The following is a 19,853-nucleotide window of genomic DNA, read 5'->3' as shown; positions in this document are numbered from 1 at the left end:
CAGTTAGATAATGCAGCAGATCCCGGAGAATTCTTCCAGAGAGAGACAGTTCTTAAATTTGAAAGTATTTTCACTGGAAAGCGCAAAACAGAGTCAGGAGGTGATCAAGACAAAACATCCATTTGCTAACAAGGAGATCGCGGTGCCCACACCTGTTCAAGAAACAGACATTCCTACCAGGAAAACATGCAATTACTAAGGAGTTTTTTAAAAACACCTTAATACACTATTAATATTTCCCCTCTGCACTGTGTATCATCATTCTAAAGAGGTATCCAATGAAGGCTCAAAATGATGCCATGATTAAGAGAAATTAAAATTCATCAAATTAATATCTCAGTTAATATTAATAGTGAAGATGACAGTTAATTAAGTATGACATATCACAGGAGAGCAAAAACCTCGAACACAGACTGCTTACCCGAGTAACCATATTAAAGAATGACTGGGAACTAAAATTAGACTTATGATCTCAACGGGGAGAGATGAAGGAACAAAATCAAGAAGACAGAAAAGGAAATTCAAAAATAAAAGCAACTGGGCTGACTAGGATGGATTTCAAGGCTAAGGGAATACTCAGAGTGAAAACTACGCATTTGTTCTTCCATTAGGATGTTCCTGATGGTAAAGGGTCTTCTAATTATCTTGACTTTTCCATCAACTCAATTGCTGTGCTTAGTCACTCAGTCGTGTCCAACTCTTTGTGACCCCATGGTCTGTAGCCACCAGGCTTCTTTGTGCATGGGGATTCTCCAGGCAAGAATACTGGAGTGGGTTGCCATGCCCTCCTGACCCAATTAGAAACATTCTTGAAGTCAGAAGCCATGTCTTTGTGCTTTTTTCCCCATAGTCCAAATATACTATTTGGCACATAATATGTGCTAAATAAATAGTTGATGTATGAATGGTTAAATGAATCTGCTCCGAACAGTATGCATTAAATAGACCATTTCTGCTTACACCATCGGCAGCTACATCTATTATTACAATAAACTATTTACTTCAACTTTTTAATAATGATACTGTAAAGGAGTTAGAAGCATATATTTCTGTTCAAGAGAGAGGAAGACTTTAGCAGCCATGACCCAGTGTGGATGGATCAGGCAATACTTCAGAACATCCCTACACCCCACTCAAAAGTGTTTCTGTCTATCCTATACACTACAAGGATTTCTTCAGTCTTTCAGAAGGACGGATGTCAGAAAAAAATGCAGGAACAGAACTTTCCCTCTGATAAGCATCTTAATTGCATCTGAAATAAAACCAGGCTTTTGGTGTCTGTGCACTTAGGCCCTCTTTGGCTGTCCATCTGTGATTGTTTCCAGGACTCTGGATGGATCACGGTTGGAGAATCTCTGTAGATACTGGTATAGGAGATGGACAGTGTGACTTTCCCACACGAGACACCCACTGTATCCCCTTCTGGCCCCAACTGCCAATATGGCTGGTGCCCCCACTCTACTGCTGAGCATAGAGGAGCACCTGAGTCTGCAGAAGGCCAGCATGAATTCTCTCCAAAGGCCTTAGTGGACTCCCTGCAGGTTATATCTGTGGCTTTTCTCCACTGGGCAAGCTCTTGTTTCTCCTTATCAAAACCAATACACCCTCTGTCCAACAGGTTATTTGCAACAAGCAGGCATTCAGCGGTCAAGAGGATGGTCATATAAGTCTGAAATCAAACCAAAAAGATTTGGAGGCGCAAAGCCATCTCTCCACTGGGAAATATAGGCTTTGTGACGTCTTTTTGGTCCTACCCATTTGCTTCAAGGCTCCAGTAAATGCAACTCAATAACTCTGCATCACTTTTTCCAACAGTCAACTAAGGGCCTGTCTCAACAAAAGACAAAATATGGCATTAAGTAACTATCATTAACAGACAACCAATTAAGACAACAGAAGATTCTATTCCAGAGGATCAGGTCTCCCTACCCCACCCCAGTCTGTATATTTTCCTTAGTCTTAGATGCCAGCTTCCTGTGGACTTCAGAAGCAGACTGGGTGGTTAAAGAGAAATAAGAGCACTTTGAGCTCTTAAAGGAATCATGAATATATAAATCCATGTGTCTCAGGGAAGAACAAACTGTTACTCCCACTAACTTGTCTTAATGACAGTACAGTCTGGGTAGCTGGTCCAGAAATTACAAGGTCATACCAAAGAGGAGAGAGAGGGAAGGATGCGGTGTTGACCAGAGAGACTACTGTGGGCCTGGGGGTCCTCAGGGGGACAGGATGAATATGAGAAGACACCATGAGAGTGTAAAATTAACTGTCAAATTCCCAGCTTCCTGTACTTTGATTTGAATGCATCCATACTGTTTGAAGGGAATATTGGCTCACATTGGCCAGACCTCCTCCTTCAAAGGAAAATTGGCTCATCATGCCAGACACCAGTTTGTTTGAGTTACAAATGTTTTGGCTGTAAATATTGGAAAATTTGACTCACTGTGGCTTAAACAAATAGGAGTTACTTTTCTTACATAACCAGAATTCTGGAGAAAGGGGTTGTGTGGGTATTGGGTCAGCTGCCTCAGGTGTCATCAAGGATCAGACTCTCCCATTCTTTCTGTTCACCATCCTTGATAAACTGACTCACTTCCTCATGCTGCTCACAAGAGGGCTACTATCGCCCTCAGCATCATGGCCATATTCAAAAATAGGATGGGTGGGGACAGCAGGGAAAGAGAAAAAAAATCCTTCCTGGAGTAGCTTGAAGATCTCTCTAAGGGACTTCATTTAAGTCTAATTGGCCAGAACCAGAATATAAGGCCAATTTTAGCCACAAGGGAGGATAGAAAAGAAAAAGTGAAAATGTGGGTTTTATTAAAACAAGATGTGGGGGAGAGATAGGCAATAAAATGTCATATAACTTTGTGCTTCTGCTGGAATTCACTGGGATGAATGTTATTTTGATACAGTCATGCTATGAAAATGACTCAGAATTGGGAGTCAGAAGGCATGGAGTTACATGAATAAAATGAAAATGACGACTACACTTTCCCTAGCTCAAAGGGTTGATTTAGGCTCAACTGGCATCAACTGAAAAAGTGCTCTGATAACTAAAGTGTGATCTATAAGTATCTTAGTTAATACACTTTAATTTGTAAGTAAAAGAAACCTTAACTCCAGTTGACTTAAACAATGAACATTGTTTGTCTTCAATGCATTGGCTCTCCTGTCCTGTGGCAGGGTGGACTGCCGGCACAGTTTGAACAGGGTGCCAGTTCCCTCTCTCTACAATTCTCTCAGCTCTGTCTTCTTCCATATCCTAGCCTTATCCTTTGGCAAAGGACCTCACATTGCACACCATGCCATTCACAGCAAGAGAGAAAAATCTATATCCCAGAATTTCTATTAGAAGTATCCAGATGTACTTGGATTGGATTGGTTTATGGCACACAATTTTCTGAATTAATCACTGAAGAGAATAATCAGTTTGGCACAGGTTATGTGTACCTTCCATAGAACACATCAACTGCTCAGGGATTCCAAGTGGAATCCAAGGACAATTGGAAAGAAGGAACACTGTCAGCAAGAATGCACCACAGGGGCTTTAATGGGTAGCATTTTCATCGTGAAGGCACGCAAGAAGGCTGGGCTTGGACAATATATTAAAAGGGACTAGAGGGGGCCAGTCACTATCCTTCTTCAGATTTCTCTGTCCTCAGGGCTGGCAGAGAAGTTGAGGACAAAAACCATGCAGGTGACCTCAGAGTACATTATATTCCAGAGGGCCCTGGCCATCTCTTTAATTCAGTTTGCAGCATTTTTGTGAAAACTCTTTTCTGGGTTATACCAAATAGTTCTATCTCAGATTCCCTCTCAAGTTTTTAATTTCCTGCTTTAGAAGCTGCAATCTGTTTAGAGCTCCTTCTCCAAGCACAAACATCCCATCTTGTTCCACTTGGTTAAGCACCTTTTGTGATGTTTAATGCACTTGTATCAGGGCAGAAAGGCAGCGTAAGCAGCCAGGGGAACATTGAGAATACTAACCGAAGAGTATTTGGGTCCCAATGTGGACTGAAGGAAAGATTCGAGGGTTAGGTAATATAAACAAGTAAAAAAGTGCCAAGTGGGTTCAGGCAGGGGCACTCATCACAGAGAGCATGGTCCAGGTCAGAAAATGGTGACAGAAAAGAACAGCGCTAGTTTGGGGAGAGAGATGCCTTTGGACCTTGTAATGATCCTGATTATTAAAAATAAAGACTTTTTAAAGGAAAATTTCACCATTGTCAAAAAACCCCAAATGACAGCAATTTAAGCTCTAGAAACAAAAACACCAGGAGTCTTTTCACCAAACTCTAGATTTTGATGGAAGTCATAGACTGAAAGCTGGAGGGGCTTGGAGAGTGTTTCTACTGTCATTTCTCTTTTTCTTTAAACATATATTTATTTATTTGGCTGTGCTAGGTCTTAGCTGTGGCATGTGGGATCTAGTTCCACCACCAGGGATCAAACTCAGGCCCCCTGCATTGGGAATGAGGAGTCTTAGCCACTGGATCACCAGGGACATCCCTCTCCTGTCATTTCTAAAGTGTCATCCAACCTCAAGAAGTTTCTGGCAATATCCTAGTGACCAGGATTCTCTGTGGGAATGGGCCTCAGGGTTGAGCTAAACCTTCATTACAGGGAGCTGCTTGTTCAAAATACAGACTGATGGGTCTACCCTAAATGTACCAAACTGGACTGTGGCAAGCAAAACTAGAGTGAAGAGGCTAATCAGAGAAGTAATTCCATATCTACCCCTTGGATATCACCCCAAAACAACTAAAATTCCACCCCTTAGAGCAGAAATTCTTAATCTGGGGAGTTCATCAACTTGGATATAAATAAAATTACTTCTTTATTTTCACTAAACCAAAATTAAGCATTTCCTTCAATTATGAATGTCAGCATCAAGCCACAGGAGAAGAAATCCTTTGTGTCACCAGTAGAAGTCACAGATGTATATATTTTCAAATCGCATTTCAGTTTTTACAGACACCAAAATAGCATTTACGCTCATCAGTACTCTGAAACTATAGGAATTTGAGGCCTGCACCTAGGTCTTGTCACTTAATGCATGATTAAAGAATCACATATATTTTTAAAAATGTTGTAACTACAGTTTGATATCATTGGTATCCTTTGTGATTCATTGTATTTTATTTTATGCATTTAAAACACTCTTCTGAGAAAGAGCTATAAGGTTAAAGGCACCCAAGGGATAAAGGATGCTTCAGGAGCCCTAGGACAACCATTTCTTTTTCTTTTAATATTTTTTTGTTTTATTAAAATACAGTTGATTTACAATGTTGTGTTAATCTTTGCCGTATAGGAAATTAACTTCATTATACACACAAATATATTCATATATTACACATATATTCTTTAGGGATAACCATTTTGGAAGACAAAGTCATGCCCCGCCCTCCCACAACATCCTGTGGACCAGTATTTCCCAAACCTCCCAGGCAGCATGAATCACTGGAGGTATTTATTATCCTGAATTGGGACTAAAAATCATTTTAACAAGAGCCTCAGGTGATTTGGAAAATGCTGCCTTATCAGTGAATTTGGGAAATGCTGCCCTGGCTGTGCCTGTTGAAAATCAATAGCCAACTTCAGTACCTAAGCCACTCTCCTGCTCCACCCCCTTCTGTATTGCCAAAGGGAGTCAGTTATATTCATTAGCAAGTGAGAGTAACACCACCTGGCTGCTGTTTAATTCTGAAGTGAGTTATTCATTAAAATTTAGGGGAAAGGTAGAATCACATCTCTTAAAAAGCCTTAAGTCAATCAGATTTCTTTTTTCTGCTTTTCTCCTGCTTTAATTTCAAAAATCACTTTACCTTCCATTTTCTCCCAACCCTGTACTCATCTGTCAGCACTTATCGTAGAGATTTTCTTAGTGTGCCTCTCCCGGGCCTTCAGTTCACCCCTTCCCATTCACACATGACTTCCCGCTCCCCCGCCACCCCCTGCCATCCCCCCCCCCCCCCCGCCACATGCACTGTATTCTGGCCTCACAATACAGTTTAATTCATCTCACAAGTTTAATTCATTTCAGTACACCCACCCCAGCAAAGCGTCAGCCCCATAATGGGCCCTCAATAAACACCGGACGCGTGGGTGGATGGATGATGGACCAAGGCCAAGTCTTCCTCCTCCTGTGATATGAGAATGGAGTTAAATTGTACACGTCTCAGAGGCAGCGTGTCAAGGTGCTGACCTCTGAGAGGCTAAACAGAGTAACGGTTAACATTAAGGTTTGAAATTCCAGCTGCTTTTACTAGCTATGTGTCCTTAGGCAAATTATTCAACCCCTCTCAGACTCCCATTTCTTTTCTATGTATTGGAAAGAATATTTACCTCACTGGGTTGCTGTGAGAGTTACTTAGCATGTTCTTGGCTGCTACTGATTGTTCACTATTATTTACTTGGTGTGGAGGACTCGTTTTAAAAAAAAAATAAAGATATTTTCATTATACATACCACCAATTAGAGACACATCTTGACGAGCAAGCTCCAGAGAAGGCCAAGTGATGGCACCTTAGTGGGAATTACTTAAATAGCTAATCAGGTTGTTTTCTTCTTGACACTGAGCTGAGATCAAGGGGAGAGTATTTTGCTGGCAGAGCTGGAGACGGGAGGAGAGGAGAGCCAGAATGGGGTAGCACAGAGGGGGCCTGGAAGACAGAGGACAGCTTGAGGGCTTTGGCCCTGAGGAGCTCAAGAAACCAGGGACCTGCCCGGTATGTACTTTCACTAGCTCCAAAGTCAGCGGGCCCCCACTGTTTTGCACTGTTTTTCTGGAATCCTGGGATGCAAGCAATCAGAAGGTCTCCCATTCCCTGGAAGGCTGGTGATGTGGTCCGTCCCACAAAATTCCCTGATGAGCACATGGTTTTCTCTTCCTCCTTGTGTCCACCCACTTCCATCCCTTTCCAACAGCTGCCCCCTCCTCACCCGATACCCCCATACAGCGATGTGTAACAATCTACATTCCAGGGCCCCGTCTGTCTCTAGATCCATGCCTTCCTGGGCCAAGATGCTGCACTTCATCAAACGTTAGTCTCTTTCTCAGCAATGAAGATAACAACAGTCCTCTCTCACAGGACAATAACCAGCCCCAGAGGCCATGTATGTAATTGTTAGTATTAACACAGATTATGTCAGAGACCCTTCATCCTGTCAGAATATATTTGCAGGCTGTGATTCCTCTAGGAGAGGGATGCAGCGGCAAACAAGAAAAACTCCTTGCTCCTATCAGATTGATTAAGTAGCAGTCATTTAATCTCCTATCAAATAAGTGTATAATTTGTCCTCAAAAAGTGTTGAGAGCACATACAGTTAAAAAAAACAACTCAGGGATCAAGTTCCAAAGTTACAGAAATTTCTGCAATGGGTCATGTGGATTGCAGACCCACATAGACTGAGTTCTCAATAAATGTTAGCTTCTATTAATGATATTATCATCTCATGATGATCTCTATTTTATTTAGAATGCCTTGCTTCTTCAGTACTCTACAAGGACGGGGCCTGAAGAACTCTTTTTAAAAAACACATAATATACCCTCCTCTGATGAACTAATAGGAGTTTTGCAGGTACTTGTGTTACGGATGAATGAATGAATGAACAGGACGTCCAGCAAGCCTGGAGTTTGCTACTGTTCTAATGATCCTCTCTCACGTACACAGTCCCCCAACACGCATAAACAAACAGGCACTCACAATTTCACCAAAAAAAAAAAAAAAATGGTTTCCCCCAATTTAAGTTACATAAAGAGATTAGCACACAAAGAGATGTTAAAAGAGATTTAGCATACAAATTCCCCTGGTGGCTCAGACAGTAAAGAATCTGCCAGCAATGCAGATTCTGCCTGCGGGTTTGATCCTGGAATTGGGAAAATACCCCAGAAGAGGGAATGGCAACCCACTCCGGAATTCTTGCCTGGAGAATGCCATGGACAGACAAGCCTGGTGGGCTACAATCCACAGAGTCACAAAGAGTCAGACACAACCGAGTGACTAACACACTACTACATACAAATTTCACCTTTTGCAAGAAGCTTTTATAGCAAAGAACTGTCCTATGGACTGAGCAAAACCGTCTTCCATTCTCCTGGCTGCCTTAAACAGATGTCCCTTTAAAAATTTTTTCTTTTTCAGAATTCCTCTGTATTCATTATTAGGCTTTTATTTACATAGCACCAAATGACTGGACTAAAAGAGAGAAAGTAAATCCACAACTAAATGAACAAAAATGATGACCTCATCACTAGTTTGAACTTCTCATTGTTGCTCTTAAAATACCTTTGGTAAGAGTTTCTCATACTAGAGGCTGGAGATGACCGAATATAGGGAGAAGATCAAATGCTGAAAAGGAAATAATTCTATGGGGAAAAGTTATTAGTGGAGGGGAAACAGAGAGAGCCTTCCAGGAACATGCATTAATGCCATAAAACAAGGATACCCAGTGAAGTGGTCTGGTGATAATAACAAGACTCTTGGATGAGAAAAATTAGAGGAACAACAGGATTTTCGTGCACTATTGTTGGCAGTTTTTTCCTTGAGAAGCTACTTCAGAGGCTACTGAACCTATGTTTCACTCCCCTTTCTCTTAAATAGCCATCTGGCCTGCCAGCAGAGCTATCAAGAACACCCAGCTAAGCCTAGGGGGCCAGCCTCACAGGTTTCCCCTTAAGACCCATGGTGCCCAAGAATGGCAGCCCCAGGGGCTGGAAGCTGGCAAAAGCACAAAAGCCTCCGGGCCCCAAGAGCAGCATGTGTGCATGAAAGTGATAGTCTCCCTGACATATCTCTCTGGCTCAATTACGTTATGCAAAAAATTTTTTAAAAATTAATAAAATAGAAAGGAGCTAGAATATAACTTAAATTATCTAAATTCCTGACTTATTTATATATGTTACTCGGAAGAGTTATGGAGCTCAGAACACATGTGTACATGCATGAAGTCAGAACCATCTTCTCTGATTCTGTGAGTAGTAAAGAGGATCTGGGCCCCTTTCCAATGCCCTGGACGCACCTTTCCCCCCACATCTTGGTGAGCAGGACCACGGTGATGAAGGTGGGGGCACTGGCATAGGCTCTTACAGATGCTGTTAAAGCTTCCAAGCTTTAAAACCAGAAGCCAGATAGACTTTTATTGTGGAGGGAAGGTTTACGAAAAATGTGTCCTCAGCTTATTTCCTGAACAGGGTGGGCTCTGCACTGGGTGGAGGGCTTCGAAGAGGTAGTCTTGGCACAGCGCACACATCTGGCAGTCACCCAAGCTCTTTTACCACGAGCTGTGCATCTACGGACACATCACTTAACCATGATGAGCTCAACCTCAGTCGTGTCCGACTCTTTGTGACCCCATGGACTGCAGCATACCAGGCCTCCCTGTCCATCACCAACTCCCGGAGTTTACTCAAACTCATGTCCATCGACTTGGTGATGCCATCCAACCATCTTAACATCTGTTGTCCCCTTCTCCTCCCACCTTAAATCTTTCCCAATAAGTCAGTTCTTCACATCAGGTGGCCAAAGTATTGGAGTTTCAGTTTCAGCCTCAGTCCTTCCAGTGAATATTCAGCACTGATCTCCTTTAGGATGGACTGGCTGGATCTCCTTACAGTCCAAGGGACTCTCAAGAGTCTTCTCCAACGCCACAGTTCAAAAGTGTCGAATCTTCGGCACTCAGCTTTCTTTATAGTCCAACTCTCACGTCCATACATGACTACTGGAAAAATCATAGCCTTGATTAGACGGACCTTTGTTGGCAAAGTAATGTCTCTGCTTTTTAATATGCTCTTCAGGTTGGTCATAGCTTTCCTTCCAAGGAGTAAGCGTCTTTTAATTTCATGGCTGCAGTCATCATCTGCAGTGATTTTGGAGCCCAGAAAAATAAATCAGCCACTGTTTCCACTGTTGCCCCATCTATTTGCCATGAAGTGATGGGACCAGTTGCCATGATCTTCGTTTTTTGAATGTTGAGCTTTAAGCCAACTTTTTCACTCTCCTCTTTCACTTTCATCAAGAGACTCTAGTTGAAACAGATCAGTGATTCACAAACCTTGGTGTGATGGGTGGGGAGTGTTCATTTTAAAAAGATGATTCATGGGCCCCAGATCCAGACACTGTGACTCAGTTGGTCCAGGAAATGGTTCAGAAATCTATGTCTTTAATGAGCACCCCACTGAGGACTGCACTTTGAGAAATGCTGGAATATTTGATCCAGAAGATCCATTTCAGTACTGACATTCCGCCAGTTTGACCTTTCTCAGGCAAGCAATCTTGGGCACCCTGACATTCGCTCAAGGTCTGCCTACCCTTGGTGATGAGGTTGTACCCACAGAGATGGCATGTCTACATCTGTGCGGGACAGCCCAGGGAAGGCAGTATAGTTGATTGGGTTGCTGTCCCTTTGTTGGGAGGAAACACTAACGTCCTTGTCTCTGATGCCCAGGTGACAGGTGGGGTCTGGAATTTCAGCCGAGTTTGCTGTGATGTTTTCGTCACTCTGGATGTCATGATGTGCACAGCCAGCATCCTGAACCTCTGTGCCATCAGCATTGACAGGTAAGGCTGGGCTTTCCTTCCAGGCTTAGGAGAGAGGTGACTAGGTCAGGTGGTGAGGGACCCCTCCTAGGGAAGCTGCCCTTGCTGTGCTGAAGGCACAGGCTCGGCATCTAGGGCACGGGGCTCATTGTGAAGTGCAACTTAACACTGGGACATTTTCTTTTCTCTCTTTTTCTTTTAAACGGTGGTTTGTTGATGAGATGAAACTCCTGTGATAGGAGAGAAATAACTATTCTGGAAGTGTTCCTTTCCCGCAGATCCCTAAGGAGGATTCTGGTTTCACTTTTTCACCATCCTCGAGGCTTTCAGGACTCTTAACTTTGTAGCGAGAAAGCAGAAAGACAGAGAGGTGAGATTAGGAGAAAACGTTCCTGCTGCTCTTTTGTTTGTTTTTGGTAAAGGGAGGGAGACAAAGGGGCCAGGGGCAAAAGACAGAGAGGAGAGAGAAAAGTTTGGGAGTATCTGTGAGGACGGAGAGAGGAGTGGATGAGGAAGAAAGGGAATTGCAGAAAACGTGGCCATGACCTGTTTGTTAAATATTTATTTCCCTCATAGAGTTTAAGAAAAACAAGAACGATGTTTTGTAGAATTGCTTTTCAGTTGCTGGAGTGACTTCTACGATTTTGACTCGAGCCTGTGTGTATTCCATCAGAACAGCATCACTTTCCAGCCCTAAGCGAGCCCTGCCCCAGCTCTGGGTGCTCCGCTCCTCTCTTCCCTCCTCTCTATGTTTCCTCTCCTCTGTCCCTCCCTCCATCCTGAGTCAGATTTGTCATGGTTCCCATGGACACCTCCAGACCCGCGGAGCACCCTGGGAAAAGGAGGTCGCTGTCCAGCCTGCGGCCTCTGTGGCCGGTCAAGAGCCTCCATCTCCCCTTTTCCTACTCGCCATCTACCTCTTGTCTTCCTACACTCTTTCTCCCAGAACTTTATCCATCCACTCCATAGCTTCAACAGGTGACCCCAGATAAAATCTGCCATCTACTGAGAATTTACCACATTGTGCGAAGGCATGTCAAAACCTTAACCCATTTCCTTTTCACAACAACCCGTCAGCCAGTCGGTTTAGCCGCTCAGTCGTGTCCGACTTGTTGCAACCCCATAGACTGCAGCATGCCAGGCTTCCCTGTCCATCACCAACTCCCGGAGCTTACTCAAACTCATGTCCATCGCGGTGGTGATACAATAACCCTTAGGTAATATTATTAGCTTCATTTCCAGCTTCTTGGAATAATGAAGTTTTCCCAAGTCACACAGCTAGTATGAAGCAGTGCCAGGATTTGAATTCATGTCTATCCAATTCCCAAGGTAATAATCACAGGCTTTGTGCTAAGCCTCCTCGAATCTCCAGCCTCACCTCTAATCTGATATCCAGACCACACTACTACCTGGATATACCACTGGCTCCTATGAGGCCAAATGTTAAAAACCAAACCATCAAAGCACCAAACCGTCTTGATGATCTCTCACTGGCAACATCATTCTTCTCGAATCTTGGATTTTGTTCAGCTCCCTTCTCTTCCTCTTCTCCTTGTTTAGATACACTGATGTAGCTAAACAATCAGTGCTTATAGACTCTGTCTCTGAAATGTTTTCTGAATATGCCCCGTCTTTCCTTTCTTTCCTCACCTGCTTCTTTTAGACTCCTATGACCTCCCACAGCTTCCTAATTGGCCCTTCCACCACGCTCAGGATTATTCCCCCAGAATTGGAGCCCGAATGTCCACTGCCCTACTCAAAACCCTTCAGTCACCTTGGCCTGAGGAATAGAAATGGAAGCTACCTTCACAGCCTAATAGTCAAAGTTTTCCACAGTATGGCCTCACTCTATTTTGCAATCTCATCTCTTTCTGGGTTGCCCTCTGGCTCTCTTATGCTCCAAGGCTGATCACACCAGTCCCCTTTTCTGCGAAGCCCTTCCAAATCATCTACAGTTTAATTCAGTCACCCCTGACCTCCCATGGTGCTTCCCCTGTAAACATGTTGTGGCATCGCCAGGCTCCTTTCGCAGGAATCCTGAGGCAGGCCCTCCTCACGGCCCTACGTGTGACATTCACATGACCCACAGTTCTGCCCTAAACTTCCCTGCATGTGTGACCAGTGACTGGACGTGGAAACCCAACCCTCTGGGGATACTGCAAACCTACCAGCCAACTCAATGGTCTTGACTTTTATCATTTGATTGGCTAGCACTTGACTTTTATTACTTGACTAGCTATGCTGAGAAGGAAAATCAAAGAATGTGTCTATAACACTAAAACTAATACCATCAAAGAATGTGTTAAAAATAAAGGGGAACAGTTGTATAACTCTGTAAACATACCAAAAAACCCACATTAATTTTATACTTAGATGAACTGTGTGAATTATATCTTGATAAAAGCTGTTAAAAAGTAAAGGGATTGTTAGGGATTTTATAATATTTTTAGCTCTCTGAGAACAGAATTCCTCCCATAGCATCTACGCCTTTTGTGTGATTGCTGGACATTTAGTACATGTTTTCAGAAATGTATGATTTACAGAAATAATGGACTGTGTTTGGTTTGCTACATGACCACCTCCACCACCCAACAATTACACCATCCTAGCTCATCGCCCATGAATGTCCCTGCTGTACCTATTTCAGAGCCTTGAACAAGGATCCAGGGATCCCTGCCTGAGGATAGCCAATGTGTACACCACAAATATGCACCTTCAGAGAGGACATGAGAATGGAATCAGACTAGCCTTGGAGGAGTGAGGGAAGAGCTGCATAATGAGAGCTCCTAGGACAGGCTCTGGGCCTCTAGCCTTCTAGTTCCAACCCTACCCTCTCCCATCTTTGAGGGTATGCCTATACACTCCTGGAATGCGGAGTCAAGTGGGCCTTAGGAAGCATCACTATGAACAAAACTAGTGGAGGTGATGGAATTCCAGTTGAGCTAGTTCAAATCCTAAAAGATGATGTTGTGAAAGTGTTGCACTCAATATGCCGGCAAATTTGGAAAACTCAGCAGTGACTGACTGGAAAAAGTCAGTTTTCATTCCAATCCCAAAGAAAGGCAATGCCAAAGAATGTTCAAACTACCTCACAATTGCACTCATCTCACATGCTATCAAAGTAATGCTCAAAATTCTCCAAGCCAGGCTTCAACAGTCCATGAACTGTGAACTTCCAGATGTTCAAGCTGGATTTAGAAAAGGCAGAGGAATCAGAGATCAAATTGCCAACATCCATTGGATCACTGAAAAAGCAAGAGAGTTCTAGAAAAACATCTACTTCTGCTTTATTGACTACACCAAAGCCTTTGACTGTGTGGATCACAACAAACTATGGAAAATTCTGAAAGAGATGGGAATACCAGAACACCTGACCTGCCTCCTGAGAAATCTGTATGCAGGTCAAGAAACAACAGATAGAACTGGACATGGAACAATAGACTGGTTCCAAATCAGGAAAGGAGTACATCAAGGCTGTATCTTGTCGTCATGCTTATTTAACTTATATGCAGAGTACATCAAGAGAAATGCTAGACTGGATGAAGCACAAGCTGGAATTAAGATTGCTGGGAGAAATATCAATAACCTCAGATATGCAGATGACACCACCCTTATGGCAGAAAGTGAAGAAGAACTAAAGAGCCTCTTGATGAAAGTGAAAGAGGAGAGTGAAAAAGTTGGCTTAAAGCTCAACATTCAAAAAACGAAGATCATGGCAACTGGTCCCATCACTTCATGGCAAATAGATGGGGAAACAGTGGAAACAGTGGCTGACTTTATTTGGGGGGGCTCCAAAATCACTGAAGATGCTGATTGCAGCCATGAAATTAAAAGATGCTTGCTCCTTGGAAGGAAAGCTATGACCAACCTGAAGAGCATATTAAAAAGCAGAGACATTACTTTGCCAACAAAAGTCCATCTAGTCAAGGCTATGGTTTTTCCAGTAGTCATGTATGGATGTGAGAGTTGGACTATAAAGAAAGCTGAGCACCAAAGAATTGATACTTTTGAACTGTGATGTTGGAGAAGACTCTTGCGAGTCCCTTGGACAGCAAGGAGATCCAACCAGTTCATCCTAAAGGAAATCAGTCCTGAATATTCACTGGAAGGACTGATACTGAAGCTGAAACCCCAATACTTTGGCCACCTGATGGGAAGAACTGACTTATTTGAAAAGACCCTGATGCTGGGAAAGACTGAAGGTGGGAGCAGAAGGGGACGACAAAGGATGAGATGGTTGGATGGCATCACCGACTCGATGGACATGAGTTTGAGTGACCTCTGGGAGTTGTTGATGGACAGGGAAGCCTGGCGTGCTCCTGGCGTGCGTCCGTGGAGTCACAAACAGTCGGACACGACTGAGCGACTGAATTGAACTGAACTGAACTACACACTCCACCCACACACACTTTCACGCATGGGGTGGTAGGGGAGGTTGTGCCGGTTGTGGCTAGAGTGTGGGAACTGAATTCAGCCAGGGCTTCATGCCCAAGCCTGGAGTAGACCAAGAGAGGGTACTTTTTTACAACTCACCAGCCAGGAGAGGGTATCTTTTTGTAAGTTGCACAAAAGCACCATTTTGCTGGCAGCAGCCGTGCTTAACGCATACTTCTACTTGCACCACTTAGGACACAACCAACAAGAGCAAACTTTGCATTAGCTTCTGTCTCATACAGGAAGAATTTCCAGAGTACACAGCACTCACCTACCTGCAACCTGAGGGACAAGTTCCCATCTTAGACCCCAATGGACAAGGATGCTCCCCTCTTGGCTTGTAGGTCTAAAGGAACCAACCCTCACCAACCTTAAAATGTAGACTCCTCCCTCTTCTAGGACTGAAAATAGGCCTTGGAAAAGCTGTCTCTATTATCCTTCACAGCAGTTTGTAGTACACAGCATTAAATTCTGTTCATGGGATGCCAAATAGCCGGTCAATTCATTAAAAATGCAATCATTCATGCAGACCTTTGGTCTTCACACAATGCTAGTCACCCATCTGACAAACTTGACCAAATGGATTCAGCATTTTTTGGTCATGAAGCCCTGATCTGTAATAATAGGGTAGTAGGAGATAGAAAAGAAAAGGAAATGATAAAAGGGTTTTTGAAAGCAAGTAATACCATTGTCATTAGATTCTCAGGCATAGCTCTGGATGCTGGCATTAATGCTGCCTTTTCTTTTCTAAAAAGCAGAGTGGGTGAACACCACCCCCAGAGCCCCCCTCCCTTGGCTCCTTGCCTCCCAGTGGGCCAACCCCTCCCGCCGCACCCTGGGTCAGAGCTAACTCGGGGAGAGGGCTGAGAAAGTGTCAAAGGAGGAGGACAAGATCCGCGCGAGCGGTGAGAATATGGGTCCTCCGCAAGGATCCCGGGAATAATGCAACCAAATTCATTCACCAGGGAGTTCTTTAAGTGGCTCTCAAATGGCACCCATCACACAGGCAAGCCTCCGCGTCTTTGCAGCAAGCACAATAGGTACCGGATGAGTCACAGGCACCTTGGATTTTTTAGTTTGCATCTAAATAAGCACTTTATGTTTGCAATGGGCTTTCCAGTCATTTGCAAAAAGCTTTCTCCTTCAACAATTCCACGAGGGGAGTCCACAGAACTAAAGATTTATTGAGCCCCCTGTCTGACCAAATAAAAGGTGGTGAAAAGCAGCGCTCACAGAGCTGGGGGCTCATTAAACCCAGGCGGGGAGTCAGACTCAGGCCCTCCCTCCCGGCCCAGCCTCCTGCCGTCCCGCAGCAGCGTTCTCAGGACGCACTCTCCTCGGTTCCCACACACACACCTCCCACCGGTCGATAGGGCTCCAGGCCGAGGTCGAATTCTGTGAGGACCTGAGACCTTCAGTAAAGTGGCAACCCCATGAACCACAGTCACAGAATTGGAAGTCAGAGGGGCAGTAAGAGCTTAACTTGTTGGTGCAGGAATGAGTTAAATTAAACGCTCACCAGGGTCCCACAGCCTCTTAGTTCTGAGCCTAGAACATGAATCTTCTGACTCACACACCACCCCTCTGTCTGTGCCAACGAGTGGCCCCTTCGTTGCTGGAGGCGAGGACGGGGCTTGGAGGGAGGGGCCTCTGGCCAGGCTGGCACCCAGCTTTCTAGGTGCCATTTCCTGGGAGTAAGCCAGGACATCTCCTTTGTCTTCAGTGACCTGGCTACCACTCTGCTGATCCTAACATGAGTGAATCTAAAAGCAATAGCAGTAGAAATGCTGCATTGGCCAAAAAGTGCATTCAGATTTTTCCATACCATCTTAAGGAAAAAAATCACATGAACTTTTTGGCCAACCCAATAGCTACCGTGTCTTTAGCATGTACTACAGGCCAGGCACCAAGAGCTTGTCGTTTATGCTGACCCTCACAGCACCCCAGCAAGGCAGGTGTATTACCTGCATTCTACAGGTAAAGAGTCTTTAGGCTAGACTGTGCAGATAAGCTTGCCCAGATCTCACAGCTGGTAGGTAAAGGAGGAAAGACCCAGGCAGCCTCTTTCTCTTCCAGCTCACTGCCTTTCTCAGAGGCTTAGCCACACTCTGGGCCCCCTCGCTCTGAGTCATGGTGCCTGGCTGGAAATCCTGGCTCTACCACTCCATAAGCTTCCCTGTCTACAGTGCAGGAGACCAGGATTTGATCCCTTGGTTGGGAAGATCCTCTGGAGGAGGGCATGGCAACCCACTCCAGTATTCTTGCCAGGAGAATCCCATGGACAGAGGAGCCTGGTGGGCTATGGTCACAAAAAGTCCGACATGACTGAGCAACTAACACTTCCACTTTTTTTTACCAGTTCATAGCAATGTGACCTTGAATAAGTCAGTTCACCTCTCCGGGCCTCAGCACCCTTCCATTTAGTGGGGATCATAGAAGAAGGGTTGTTGTGAAGAACAAATGAGTTAATATTGGTAGAGCACTTCAAACCGTTATTTGACTCGAAGAAAGTGCTGTATACTTGTTTGTTTGAGAAATAAATAAACTTAATGGTCCCTGATAATCAGGAATAAGGTGCAGACACCCACCTCCCCAAAACTGATTGATATGAACAGTTACAGATCCCCTGGCTAGCACAATAATAATGACAACAATAATAATACTGTTTTTTGAATGCTTAATAGGTACTGGGCATTGTGCTAAAAAACTTCACAGAGATCATCTCATTCAATACCCAAAACTGCCCTATCGGGCAGAAACATCCCCACTGTGCTGATGAGGAAATTGGGTCTCAACGAAGTCATATCTCTGGTCCATGGCCCCACAGTTCAGCGGCAGGCCAAGTGGGATTCAGTCGCTAATCAGCCTGTTTTCCAATGCCCATTGGCTTACCACTGAGCACACCGCCAGTGTTCCCCGCCACGCCAGCAAGGACCCAAAAAGCTCAGAGCTCAAAGGGAGGGCGCCTGGGCAGGCGCGCTGCAATCGGGACAGCGCACGCAGCGCATTGGCGCTTGGCTGAGGACCTGGAAGCGCCGAGGGAGGGCACGGGCCCACGCCCAGCCTGCCTTGGCCTAAGGTCGGTCATCTGCCATCGATTCGGGGGCAGACCAGAGGCTAAGCAGTCTGCTTGAGTGGGAATTCGGGGTCCCTGCAGGGCTGCAGGAACCAGGGGGGTCTCCCGAGCTTTCCCTCCCCACCTCCCCACGGTGCCTGGAGAGCCCCCAGGTGAGCCGTGAACTTCTCACCCCGCCGCGCTGGCGGAGCTCTTGCTGCATTCTGGCGCCCTCCGGTGGCCAATGCCGGAACAGCCTCTGGGTCTCAGCCCATTGTGGCAAGCTTCCTGGAGAAAAAGCCCTGGAAGCAAATTGGGGTGAAGGGGGTGCAAAGGGGTGTTACTTATTCTAAAAGTTTAATCATGTTTTAAAATTAAGAAAAAATTTTAATTTAACAATGGCAAGATGTAGTCTCATCTCTCACTTCTAACCCAAGTTCACAGGAGTTTTTGACACAGCAATGTTCCCCAATGCAGACTTTCTCCAGCTTGTCTAATTAAAAGATACACTTGCTTGTCAAAAATACACACTTCTGGAGTGAAACAAATATCCAAGGGTGTGGCCTTGAAATATGCATTTTAACAGGACCTGCAGGAAATTAATAGAATCAAGCTACTTGGGGAACCTCAGTTCCAGGCAGCTGGTTGCTCTCAAAGTACAAAGCACCCTTCAATACCATGTTTCCTGAAGAAGCCCTTGTCCCCACAAGGCCTCGTGCGTGCCTGCTCAGTCACTAAGATGTGTCCAACTTTTTGAAACCCCATGGACTGAGGCTGCTAGCCAGGCTCCACTGTCCATGGTATTTCCAGGCAAGAATACTGGAGTGGATTGCCATTTCCTTCTCCAGGGGACCTTTCTGACACAGGGATTGAACCCACATCTCCTGCTTGGCAGGCAGATTCTTTACCACTGCACCACCTGTGAAGTCCCCACAAGGCCTCAGAGACTTGCAATGCCCTGGAGACACAGCGGGGCAGCCAGAAGAGGCCTGGCCTCTGCCACCACTAGCTATGGGAAGTTGTTCCCATCATGTAATCATTCAGTGACAGTGCTCCCTATGTTTACTGACTCATTGAACAAATTGGAACCTCCAAGAAGTTGCTGAACATTAAAGCCTATTTAGGAAAATGAGCAACTATCAGTGGTGGAGTCAGCTCGTAATGGCCAGTGAGAGCTGATGGCAAAACTTTAGGAGCTTTTTGAGGCAGTTACTAAACCACTGGTGTAACTTGAAATGGACAATGTTGGGAGTATTTGTACCACATAAATTGACAAATGGCATAAATTGAGGCTCTTTTTCGCCTGCAGAGCCAGTTATTAAGCATTTAGCAGCATATCACTGAATGAATGGGATGGTCAGGTTCTTCTACATCAAAGGTAATTATGTAAATGAAGGCCTGGGTCCAGCTGCAGGTCTGAAGGGCAGGAAGTGCATCTTACCTTTCCTTTCTGACCCTCAGCAGGTGTTTGGCCAGGGCAGCTACAGGACTCAAGGCTCAGCCTCTCCTCCGAGGTGCCTCAAGGGATCACTGCTAAGGGCCAGGCCCCGGTAGATGTATTTGACTTGAAGCCCCAGCAGAGCCTGAAGTCCTGAGCAGAGTGAGAGCCCAGAGGAGTGCCAGGCAGTATTTGCCCGCCCCTTCATCTCCAAGTTAGGGATTAAAGGGAGGATTTGTAATGTGCATCAGGAGAAGGAAACTGGGCCATCATGGGCCGTCCTTGGAGTTGCTGGTGGGATCTAAGTTTGACCTTACTAAATAAGGGCTCTGTTTCTCCTTCTTGAGAAAGAATCACCTCTGTCACATGCCAGGGTGCCAAGGC

General features: G+C 44.9%; 1 protein-coding gene across 1 annotated transcript in view; it reads left to right on the top strand.

Annotated features, from left to right (window-relative positions):
• DRD3 (dopamine receptor D3) overlaps positions 1 to 19,853 on the top strand; it is a 45,992-nt gene that overhangs the window by 938 nt on the left and 25,201 nt on the right. Inside the window, exon 2 of the mRNA XM_052647037.1 lies at positions 10,451 to 10,563. Coding sequence (XP_052502997.1) covers positions 10,451 to 10,563 — 113 coding nt within the window. The remainder of the gene's footprint in view (positions 1 to 10,450; positions 10,564 to 19,853) is intronic.

Source organism: Budorcas taxicolor, chromosome 1 (genome assembly GCF_023091745.1).
Source record: "Budorcas taxicolor isolate Tak-1 chromosome 1, Takin1.1, whole genome shotgun sequence".
Lineage (NCBI taxonomy): Eukaryota > Metazoa > Chordata > Mammalia > Artiodactyla > Bovidae > Budorcas > Budorcas taxicolor.
This window is presented reverse-complemented; position numbering and strand designations above follow the sequence as displayed.